Source organism: Lynx canadensis, chromosome B4 (genome assembly GCF_007474595.2).
Source record: "Lynx canadensis isolate LIC74 chromosome B4, mLynCan4.pri.v2, whole genome shotgun sequence".
Lineage (NCBI taxonomy): Eukaryota > Metazoa > Chordata > Mammalia > Carnivora > Felidae > Lynx > Lynx canadensis.
In genome coordinates, this window is record NC_044309.1 from 94081775 (window position 1) to 94093887 (window position 12113).

Consider the following 12113-nt stretch of genomic DNA (forward strand, 5'->3'; position numbering starts at 1 on the left):
ACTGTGGCTGGGAGGCCTTGGCTTTTCTTCACACAGACCTCTCTGTGGGATAGGTTGTGCTTCCTCACAGCATGGCGGATGGGTTCTAAGAGTAAACGTTCCAAGACATAGGAGGCAGAAGCTGCTAATTTCTGAAGTCTGAAACTGGCTCAGAACCTGGGACAGCATCACTTCAAACCACATTTTGATAGTTTTCAGTATATAAATCTTGCACTCCTTTGACTAAATGTAATTATTTTATTCTTTTTGATGCTGGTGCATTTTCAAATGCAATAGATTCACAGTTTTCACCAAATTCTCAAATAGGTCCCTGACTTAAAAAACCAAGGAACTGTTAATTTGGTCAATGTCCCCTTTTTTCCAGTTTAACAGAGGAGAGACTGAGTAAAGTTACACAATTCATTCAAGATAAGTGGATGAGAGAGTTGACTTTAGAATGCAGGTAGGATGATTTCTGAGTGGTCAACAACTCTTTCTTAACTTGTGACCTCAGATCCAGCTTCTCAGGGGGAAAAACATCCATTATCTGCATATTTTGTTCTGATTATTAACCTGAGCTTAGCACTGAGTCTCCCAAAATGAGGCTTGACTGCTGAACACATCAGCTGCTCTTGCTCCAAACTGAGTTGCTTGCTCCAAACCAAACCCAGAGTAAATACAGATAACAAACAAACAAACAGCAACAAAACATATTTTTCTGATCATGGAAGTAATGTGAATCCATTGTGAAAATTTTGGAATGCAAAAGAAAACTATAAAGAAAGAAAATTCATTCATATTTGGGACCCACCATTTGTTAGTCTAATTTTTCTGTTATTAAAATTAATTTCGGGGTGCCTGGGTGGCTCAGTCAGTTGAATGTCTGACTCTCTATTTTGACTCAGATCATGATCCGAGAGTCGTGGGATCGAGCCCTGCGTTGGGATTCTAACTGGGCGGACAGCCTGCTTAAGATTCTCCATCCTCATCCCCCTCCTCCTCCTCCTCCTCCTCCTCCTCCTCCTCCTCCTCTGCCCCTCCCCCTGGCTCTCTCTCTCTCACTAATAAAAAGTTTTTAAAATTCATTTCATATTGTTAATAGCATATTATGAAAATAACATGTGATATTAAAGATTCTATAAGGTATTATTTACAAAGATGATACAGTTTCTATTGTATAAATGTATCATATTCCTGCATTATTATAAGTTTTGCTTGTTTTCAATTTTTTATTGTTAGTTAAACTTCAGTAAACACTCACGTATACCTGTCTTTGCATGAGGATACATTCCAGAAGAATTTATACATCAAAGGACAGATGTTATTAAAGCTCTTGATGTAGATTGCCCAATTGCTTTTCAGAAAAATTGTTATTATGCTAATACCCACAAGCCATATATGACGGGGCAGATCTCACTACCCCCATGCCACTCTTCATTAAGAGCAAGAAGAGTTTTGTAACAAGTACTGAAAAAATACCATTCTCTGTATTTTATTTATTTTTATTGTTTATTGTTATTTCTTCTTATTCAAATGCAAGCTCTTCAAGGGCTGGGATCTCTCTTAATTTTGTCCACTGCTCATCTTCAATGCCTCGGGCAATGCCTGGTGCATAGCAGGGGCTCCTACATGAATGAATAAATGAATGAACGAATGCAGGTATCTATGGAATGAATGGATCAATGAACGAATGAATGCTTGCATCCTTTGAGCTGCCTCGCTGCTGTGTTTTGCTCCTGGTGTTTTAATCACCTACTAGCTCAGACTATAATCACCGCTCACCTGAAGTTTTCTGTTGTCTTGTGTTTTCATTGTTTAGTTTTACAGATAATTGTTTCTTTTCTCCCCAATAGCATACTGCTTAAGGTTGGGGCCATTGTCTTATATGTCTTTTCAGTGACTTGTTCCTCCTACCCAGTGCCTATCATGATGCTTTGGAAAAGTTTTAAAGCGCTTGAATGTTGTTTACTAATGAACATTTTTATTAATAAGTTTATGTAGTCAGTAACTAATTTATTTTTTGTTGTTCCAAACAGGTAGAAGCCACCAGTCAAATAATTGCTATTGAACAATCCCAAGCAGATAGAAGCAAAAAGATTTTCAATCCTGTTAAGTAAGATTTCTTTTCTGAATTCCTTTGTGAATGCTATGGTAAAAAGACCCATTGCCCAATATATTTTGTTTATTAAAAATGAATTCCACTGACCATGCGATTTCTCTTACATGTGGAATCTAAAAAACAAAACAAATGAACAAACAAACAAACAGAAAGCAGAAACAGACCTATAAATACAGAGAGCAAACTGATGGTTGCCAGAGGGGAGGGCTTGGGGCATGGTCAAAATGGGTGAAGGGAAGTAGGAGATACAGACTTCCAGTTATAGAATGAGTAAGTCCCAGGAATGAAAGATACAGCACAAGGAATATAGTCAGTGTTATTGTGATAGCATTGTGTGGTAGCTACAGATGTGGTGAGCATAGCCCAAGTAGAGAGATGTCAAATCACTATGTTGTACACCTGAAACAAACGTAACATTATTTATCAACTATATGTGAATAAAAAAAGTAATAAAAAATAAAATGAATCCCACTGCAGAAACTACATTGGTAATAAGATGTTAATATTATGAACACATGCGTATAAACAGAAATAAAATAGGTAAAATGCATTGAAATAATTTCAAACAAACTCTTGTAAAAAGCTTCATTTTTAAGTCATTATTTTCTTTTTTTTTTTTTTTTAATTTTTTTTTTTCAACTTTTATTTATTTTGGGACAGAGAGAGACAGAGCATGAACGGGGGAGGGGCAGAGAGAGAGGGAGACACAGAATCGGAAACAGGCTCCAGGCTCTGAGCCATCAGCCCAGAGCCTGACGCGAGGCTCGAACTCCCGGACCGCGAGATCGTGACCTGGCTGAAGTCGGACGCTTAACCGACTGTGCCACCCAGGCGCCCCATTAAGTCATTATTTTCATAACCATTTATTACTGACACCTTTGCTAACTACCTGGGTTCCTTGACATAGGTTATGATGAGACCTTTCTTTTAAGTTACGCTGTGCTTACAATTCATTTTTTCTTATTTTTCAAAGCTATGTTGATAGATTGCCTAATGGGTTCCAAAATAGAAAGTGCACAGCCCTGGGATTATCCCAAGCAATATGGCAGCCCAAAGTGAGCATTCAGCCTGTGGAATGACTTGGAGTGTGATTTGCTTTTCGACTATTTGGCTGGGACGTAGTTGAGATATCCCAGTGTTCTGACCCTGAGGCAATCCCATTCGGGGTGGCACAAAGATGGTCCTACCGCCTGGAGAGACCAGGCGGGAGCTTGGCCTGACGCTCTGGTGGGAGCCATGTGTACAAACACAGCAGTAAAGTCGCCTGGTGCATCTGGTTCTCCCTCTCCCGCCTGGGCAGTCTGGGTGTGGTCTTCCTTAGGGGCCAGGCCCAGAGAGGGCAAATACGTGAAGGGGGAATACAAAGGAGTTCGCGAGGAACCTAGAGAAATTGCTTGTCAGGAGGCAGTTCTAGCAGCAGTGGCAGAGGCACAAAGGAAATGTCTTTTCTCCCCATTGTGGAGTTAAAAGAACCCATATGTGGTATGGGGAGCATACTGCCCTTATGGGTCAGAAACTCCAGGCTCGAGCTTTTGCTGAATGAGCATATCTTACCTTTCAAGAATTATTCCCTGGCAGCCTTTCCAGGCCATGTTGTGGAGAGTTTATTAAAAATCAGCAACTGGAATAAACTGTCCTCTGCAGTGTGATGGGAATGGGGGACTGAACATACTTGAGACTCTCAGGATGAGTTAGGTATGATCGAGGAGTCTACGTTCTCTCACAGTCTCTCGGTATTTCTGCTGTTTGTTTTAGAATCGACCTGCTGGCCGACCAGGTCACCAAAATTACATTGGGCCGCTTACACTTCAGTGAAACTACAGCAAATAACATGAGGAAGAAGGGAAAACCAAATCCTGACCAGAGGTACTGGCATCCGTGTGTATGCCCCACGGTGGCCGGGTACTCGATCTGACTGGCCAGTGCCCTCCAGAGGCCCCTCTGGTCCTCTTGGTGCTGCCAGCCTGCCACCCAGGCTTCCCTTGGCCACTTCCCCCTTCTTGAACTCTTCCTGTTTCTTAACACGTCTCATTTACCCTTACTGTCTTTCCATGCTCATCCCCCACAGTGCCTACTCTCCTGCCCAACCTCAAATCTGCGTGCCTTGACTGCCTCCACGATTCTCTAGAATGACCACATGCTTATGCCTCACTGCTGTCCAAGGGTTGAGGACCAACTGCCCTGCTGAAACCTGTGTGCTGGTCACTAGTGTAAAGCCCCGATTCCTGGAGTTCTGCTATAGCCTCTTTTTGATTAAAAAAGGAAAGGAACTCAGATCAATGATTTACACCTGTGGTTCTCATAGTGTGGCCCCAGACTGGCAGAGATAGTGTCACCAGGATGCTTGTTAGAAGTGTGATCTCTCACCAAAGATCTACAGAATCGCAAGCTCTGGAGCGGGGCCCAATAACTTGTATTTTAACAAATCCTCCAGGTGACTTTGATGCATACTCAAATTTGGAATCACTGGTTTTAGAACATACGTTTTGGAGTTGGAAAAAATTGAGTTTAAAATTTGAAGCTGCCGTTTACTAGCTGGGTGACCTTAAGCATGTGACTTAACCCTCTGAGACTCATTTTCCCATTCTCTAAAATGGGGACAATGTTCATATCCTACTCCAATGGGGTTGTTTTGGGGTTCTAAATGAAATACTATAGATAACCTGCTTAGCCCAGTGTATGACACATTTTGAGGACTCAGATGATAGCTAATAATTATAATGAAAATAACAATTATTACTATGACTGTTTTACTTTAGAGATAAGGGACAACTCCTATTCTCTAAGGATTAGAGGATCTGTAGAGTTGCAGAGGAAGTTGGCAAGGTTTTCTCATGTGGTTCTTAAAACTAAAGCTACTCTCATAGGGATAGTTTTGTTTTGGTTTCAAAAAAATGAGCTGATGTTAAAAATGCCTCATCAGTGTTACATATGAAGAAGCTATTAAAATAACCTTGATGAAAATTCATTGGGAGCAATTGGAGGGAAGGGTCCAGGTTTTTGACTAAGTCACGACATGGGGGTATGTAGCATACAGGGCCAAGAGCAGATGGGGTGGGAAGGGCCCGGTGTGGTTGGGCAAACCCTGCTGTGATAGGGTAGGTGGCTTGGGCAGCTCTCGGTAAGGGGACCTCTAAGATGGCTGCCTGTTGTGCATTTGTTTGTGAGCAGCGCTGTGCTGTGGGGCTTGCGGAACAGCTCGCAAATACCTCAGACTGGGCAGAGGGTAGACCCAGACCAGTACCGAGTGAATCCACTGCTATTTCCTCTCACAGGAGGGGCAGCTGCAAGCAGAGTAGAAAATCTTTAAATGTGCAAAGCTGCCGAGATAAATTCACCATTGATGAACTGTTGTGTGGCATTTGATCGCACAAATTATGTGTCTGTTTCCTTACGCGTTGGCCTTGATCTGCTGTTTTTGACTTAGGTACTTCATGTTGGTGGTTGGACTGTATGCTGCTAACCAAGACCAGTTCTATCTATTGTCTGCCCACATCTCTGAACGGATCATTGTAAGGGTAAGGTTCAGCTCTTTAATCTTTCTGGATCCCACCTGCTTTTCTCGGCTGAAGTGGAAGTTGCATTTTCATTGGCATGCTTGAAGTATGCAATTTCTCAACTGATGATAGTAATAGCAGATATTATTATTTTAGTTTTCACATAATGGTTCTCAACTAGGAGACCTTTTGTCCCCCAGAGGTCACTTGGCAATGTCTGCAAACATTTTCTGGTGGTCACAATGGGGGGAGATGCTCCTGGCATCTCGTGGGTATAGGCCGGGGCTGCTGCTCAATCCCTTACAATGCACAAGATAGCCCCCATGACGAAGAGCTACCCCTTCCAAAATGTCAGCAGTGCCGCAGCTGAGACACCCTGGTTTAAATGCTGTATTCCAGGCACTGAGCTGAATAATTTATATATGGCGTCATTTTACATTGGGCCACATTTACGTTACCTTCTTTACATGCAGAGGAGCTGAGGCTCAAGGAGGTGAGAAACTCATCGTGATTGCACAGCTTGTGAAGGATGGAGCCCGGGTTACAACCTAGTTCTCTCTGATCCCAAAGCCCACAGGGTGGGGGGAGTAGTAAAGAAGGAATTTCATACCCAAAAATGATTGGTGACCCCAGGAACCATCTGGGCCACTGCCTAGCACATAGTCATGGTTCAGCACATTTTGCTGAATGAATGATTGGTCACAGCTGTGGACAGGCATCTTGGCAGCCACAAAAGCGTAAAGCTGTTGGCAGCTGGAAATGCAGCTGTGTGAGGCCAGGCTGGCCACCGTTGAGAATACCAGGGGCATAAGGTAACGGGTCACCACGGGCCTGGCAGCCGGGGAGGAGCTAGCTGTCCTGTGACACAGGGAGGGCATGTGAAGTCCAACAGGAGAAATCGTCCAGTGTGGGCGTACGTGGCTGTGACTCTTAGGCCTGGGGACCAGATTGGCCTGTTTGGGGAAATGAGTCTTTCCTCTCTTGCCTCAAGCTGTTCTGAAACAAAGGGTCTTCTGTGTAATTCTTCCAATCAATTAAAAATAATAAGCTACTTATAAGTGGAAATCCTTAAACTGCATCTCAGACTTTTAATGGGGGGTGAAGTAATGATGGAAATGAGGTAAAACACTTGTGTTCAGATGTCCCAGAGTAAGGGCTGGACTATGTGCCTGCCGTTTTTGTGGAACCCGATCTAATCTGTGGCAAACAGGGTGCCACTGGAGCAAAAGCTGGTGGAGCCTTCTTCTTTGGTCATGGAGCAGGGGCAGTGGTTCCCCATCCTTCAGCGGGGGGTGGAAGGGTGGGGGGTGGTTCGGGTTCGGGGCCCAGGGCGTGATGCGATCTGGGATTGCTGTGCTGCACTAACAAGTGTGATTTAAAGTAAAGTCACTTATTGTTGCTGGTTTTTCATAGGGAGAATAAAGACAGATAATGCCATTCTTTTCAGAGTTAGCATAGATTAGATATTCTGAAAATGTTGCTTTGAGCTGGGAAACTCATGCTTGAGTCTGGCAGCCTGCTAGTCACCTGCACACCTTGAATAATTTACCTGGTGTCGGATTTCTCCATTTCCTGCTGGCAGGTCCCTACTCCAGCAGAGTGGAGTACAATGGGGGGGGGGGGGTGAGAAGGGGGAGCACTCTACTGTCTGATGTTCTATTTCCAGAACTCTGTTAATTGGTGCTTGCTCGTATCCAAAACACAATTATCATTTAACTCATGATGGTAACTTTGAGAAGGTGTTTCTGCAATTCATATTTGTTATAAATACTAAAAAAACATTAAATTATACTTAGTGAAGATTGGGTGCCATGTTATTCACTAAATTTTTATTTTTAAAAAGTGATTCCATTCCAGACTTGATTGCTTTCTTCCAGCCATAATTGTTGGTTAAAGAGAATGCCCTATTTTAGAAGTGTGCTGGGCAACACAAGGGTTATCCTAACAACAATGAGAAGAAGAATGGTGATAGGGAAAACCATTCTGCCCCTCCCCCGAACTGGAAATATCTTAGTGATACTATTTTATTCTGACCCCAAATGCAGAAGTGAAAATGCATGCACTTTTGAATCTGCTTAATTGTTTAACGTTGAAACCAACCAAGAGAAAAAAACTGAATTTCAGAAATGATGATATGTTTGGGGCACCTGGGTGGCTCCGTTGGTTGAACGTCTGACTCTTGATCTCAGCTCAGGTCTTGATCTCGGGGTCATGAGTTCAAGCCCCACATTGGGCTCCATGCTGGGTGTGAAGCCTACTTATAAAAGAAGAAAGGAAAAAGAAAAATGAAAAAAAAAAAAAAAAAGAACTGGTGATATGTTTGAATCAGTGAGTTTTCAAAATGTCCACAGAAAACATTTCCTGCCCCTAAGTTTCTAGAGAGCTCTATATAGGTATATGCCTTGGATATATATAGTTAGTTAGTTAGTTAGTTAGTTAGTTAGTTAGTTAGTTAGACAGAGCACAGACCAGCTTACATTCTCCAAAAAAGCCAGAGGTGCCCTCCTAGGTTATGGCCTGGGTCTGTTAGTTTGAGCTCCAGAGTAAAGAAAGAAAAAATTGACAACTGAAGATGTTACAAGAGCAGACTACGTTATATGGAGAACTGAAAACTGCACGGAGCAAATGCAGGTTCATTTCGAAGCCTAAGAATCATTCTTCCCAATAGCAGAGATTAACATAAAGGGCAAATGTATGAGGCTTGGACTAGATGAGTTTCAGGCCCCCAAGAGGGGTTCAAGAGACCACAACTGTTAGAATTCTCCTTGGAGAGAGAATGGTGGGCCAGACCCAGTAATTGTTCATTTGGATTGTCAATCGGAACAGCTTTAGAAATATCTTATGGTCCTGTAGTGTAAATTGACCAATTTCATGGAAATTAAGCTTTACTACAAAGACAGGTTTATTTCCCAGGTCTTTGTTTTTGGGAGCATTCTGCAGTGGAGTTCCTTCACATTCTCTTGTTAATGACTAGGTTTTCATTCAGCTCCACTTTCCTTCTAAAACATGTGATTAAACCTGGTTTGGAGTGCTGTGTTGTAAGCAGGAGGGATGATTACTTTTGTCTGCCCTTCAAAGGCGCACTGGGGTTTCCTAGTTTTGAAAACTAATACATTATTCCAGTTTCTTTTCCAGAAGAATATAAATGGGCACGTCCCCAAGAAGTCCCCCTTTACTGCCCTGCAAACTGCACTGCCCTAAGATGGAAAACTGACAAACAGGGGCAGGGAGAACAAAAGAAATAGTGCAGCTGCAGGGATGGAGAGGGATGGGCGTAGAGTAGGGCATCTTCATTGCTACCAGCTCTCACCCTTTTCCACAAAACCCCCTTCCCTCCCCTAACACACACACACACACACACACACACACACACACACACCTCTTCTGGAGTTCAGATGAATTTTTTATTTACCCAGAGGAATCAGTGTGTGGAGCAGTGTCCATTTCACCCTGTAGTTGGGATTCAACTTGCTGGTTAACTATGGAAGAGATAACTCGACCAGGCGTGTATGGTACAAAGAATCTCCTGGAGAGTAGAACAGAGATACCTGGGTCCCACCTCCACAGTTGTTGGTTTTTTTGAAATGTTTATTTATTAATTTTGAGGTGGGGGGCGGAGAACTTGAGCGGGGGAGGGGCAGAGAGAGAGAGAGAGACAGAATCCCAGTCAGGCTCCGCTCTGTCAGCACAGACCCCAACACAGGACTCGAACTCATGAACTGTGAGATCATGACCTGAACTGAAAGCAAAAGTTGGACACTTACCCGACTGAGCCACCCAGGCACCTCCACAGTTTTTGATTCAGTAAGTTGAATATACATTTCTGACAAGTTTCCAGGAGATGCCGATGCTGCTGCCTACTGACCTCCAGACCACACGTTGACTAACACTGGTAGGGAGCGTTTCTGGGCCCATTTTCCATAGCCCTTTCAAAAGATACAAAAATTGATTTGTTATTAACTGCCTTCCTCAACTCAGGCTCTCCTATTATGCTCTTTGGCTGCTGCTTTAGAAGCCCAAACAATGGAAAGCAAAGAAATTCCAGCTTTCCATTCCAAATTTAGAACAAACCTCAAATTACTGTTAATTGCTATTTCCTATTCCAAGCACCTGCAGAGGGCGCCATTTACATTTTACTCAGTGAATGGTGCTCCCTGGCAGAATTTCATTAACTTTGCCGCTGTGTTGCTGAGGAGAGCAGATTGAATGATTACAGGCATATTTCAGAGACATTGCGGGTTCGGCTCCAGACGGAACCTTTTAGAGATGGCGGAGGGTCCTGCCTCAAAGTTCATGGCTGCTGACTGATCAAGGGGGTGGTTGCTGAAGGTTAGGGTGGCCCTGGCACTTTCTTAAAATAAGACAACAGTGAAGTTTGCCACATCAGTTGACTCTTCCTCTTATGAATAGTTCCTTATAGCATGTGATGCTGTTTGACAGCATTTTACCCACTATAGAACTTCTTTCAAAATTGGAATCAGTCCTCTGAAACCCTGTCGTTTTATCAAATAAGCTTATGTAATATTCTAAATCCTTCGTTGTCATTTCAACAATCTTCACAGCATCTTCACCTGGAGTAGATTCCACCTCAAGAGACAACTTTCTTTTCTCATGCATAAGAAGCAACTCTCATCAATAAAAGTTTTAGCATGAGATTTCAGCAATTCATCATATCTTCAGGCTCGATTTTTCATTCTGGCTCTCTTGCTCTTTCTACCACCTCCGCTAAAGCTGTGAGCCCCTCAAAGTCATCCATGAGGGTTGGAATCAACTTCTTCCAAACTCCTTTAATATGAATATTTCCACCTCTTCCAATGAATCAGGAATGTTCATAATGGCATCTGGAATGGTGACTCCTAGGGGCACCTTGCTGGCTCAGTCAGGAGAGCATGCGATTCTTGATCTTAGGGTCGTGACTTCCAGTCTCACATTAGACATGGAGCCTACTTAAAACAAAAATAAAAAGAAATATAGAATGGTGAATCTTTTACAGAAGGCTTTCAATTTACTTTGCCCAGATCCATCAGAGAAATCACTATCCATGCCAGCTGTAGCCTTCTGAAATATATTTCTTACATAATAAGACTTGAAAGTCAGAATTACTCCTTGACCCATGGGATGCAGAATGGATGTTGTGTTAGCAGGCATGAAAACAATGTTAATCTCATTGTATATCTCCATCAGAGCTCTTGGATGACCAGGTAAATTATCAATAAGCAGTCATACTTTCAAAGGAATCTTCTTTTCTGGGTGATCTCTACAGTGGGCTTAAAATATTCAGTAAACCATGTTGCAAACAGATATGCTGGCCTCTGGGTTTTGTTCCATTTGTAGAGCCCAGGCAGAGTAGATTTAGGGTAACTTTTAAAAATATATATGTTTTTAATGTTTATTTATTTTTGAGAGAGAGAGAGAGAGAGAGAGAGAGAGAACAAGGGGAGGGGTGGGGCAGGGAGAGAGAATGAAACAGAGAATCTGAAGCAGACTCCAGGCTCTGAGCTATCAGTGCAGAGCCTGATGCAGGGCTTGAACCCACGAACCGTGAGATCATGACCTGAGCCAAAGTTGGACACTTAACCGACTGAGCCACCTAGGCATCCCAACTTAGGGTAGCTTTTTAAGGGCCTGAAGCTTTTTGGAATGGTCAGTGAGCGCTGACTTCAATATAGAGTCAGCTTGTCCTTTGAAGTTTGGAAGTTAGGCATTGACTTCTCTGTAGCTACAAAAGTCCTAGATGGCATCTTCTTCCAATAGAAGACTGTTTCATCTACATTAAAAATCTGTTGTTTAGTGAAGCCATCATCATTGATTGTTCAGATCTCCTGGAGAACTTGCTGCAGCTTCTATATCAGTACTTGCTGCTTCACCCTGCACTTTTATGTTATACATATGACTTTTCCCCTTAAACCCTAGCCAACCTCAGCTAGTCTCAGACTTTTCTTCTGCAGCCCCCTCACCTCTTTCAGCCTTCATGGAATTGAAAAGTTAGGGCCTCGCTCTGGATTAGGCTCTGGCTTAAGGAAACGTTGTGGTCGGTTTGATATTCTATCCAGACCTCTAAATCTTTCTCCATATCAGCAATACGGCTTTCACTTTCTTATCATTCGTGTGTTCACTGGAGTAGCACTTTTCATTTCCTTTGCATTCACAACTTGGTTATCTGGTACGAGAGGCCCAGCTTTCAGCCTATCTCAGCTTTCAGCATGCCTTTCTCACTAAGCTTAATCATTTCTAGCTTTTGATTTAAAGTGAGAAACATGCGTCTCTTCCTTTTACTTCAGTACTTAAATTCCATTGTAGGGTTATTAGTTGGCTTCATTTTAATATTCTTGGTCTCAAAGAATAGTGAGGCCCGAGGAGAAGGAGAGAGATGGGGAAATGGGTAGTTTGTGGAACAGTCAGAATAATACATATAACATTTATTGATTAAGTTATGCCGTCTTATGATTTGTGGCATGGTTTGTGGCTCTCCAAATTATAACAGTAATATTAAAGATCACTGATCACCGATCACCATA

At 42.7% G+C, this 12113-nt stretch overlaps 1 protein-coding gene across 1 annotated transcript in view; it reads left to right on the forward strand.

The window, feature by feature from the left end:
* Nucleotides 1-12113, forward strand: part of MYRFL (myelin regulatory factor like) — a 124214-nt gene that overhangs the window by 58128 nt on the left and 53973 nt on the right. The window contains exons 8-10 of the mRNA XM_030322294.1: nucleotides 2016-2092; nucleotides 3854-3964; nucleotides 5526-5616. Of these exons, the coding sequence (XP_030178154.1) occupies nucleotides 2016-2092; nucleotides 3854-3964; nucleotides 5526-5616 (279 nt within the window). The remainder of the gene's footprint in view (nucleotides 1-2015; nucleotides 2093-3853; nucleotides 3965-5525; nucleotides 5617-12113) is intronic.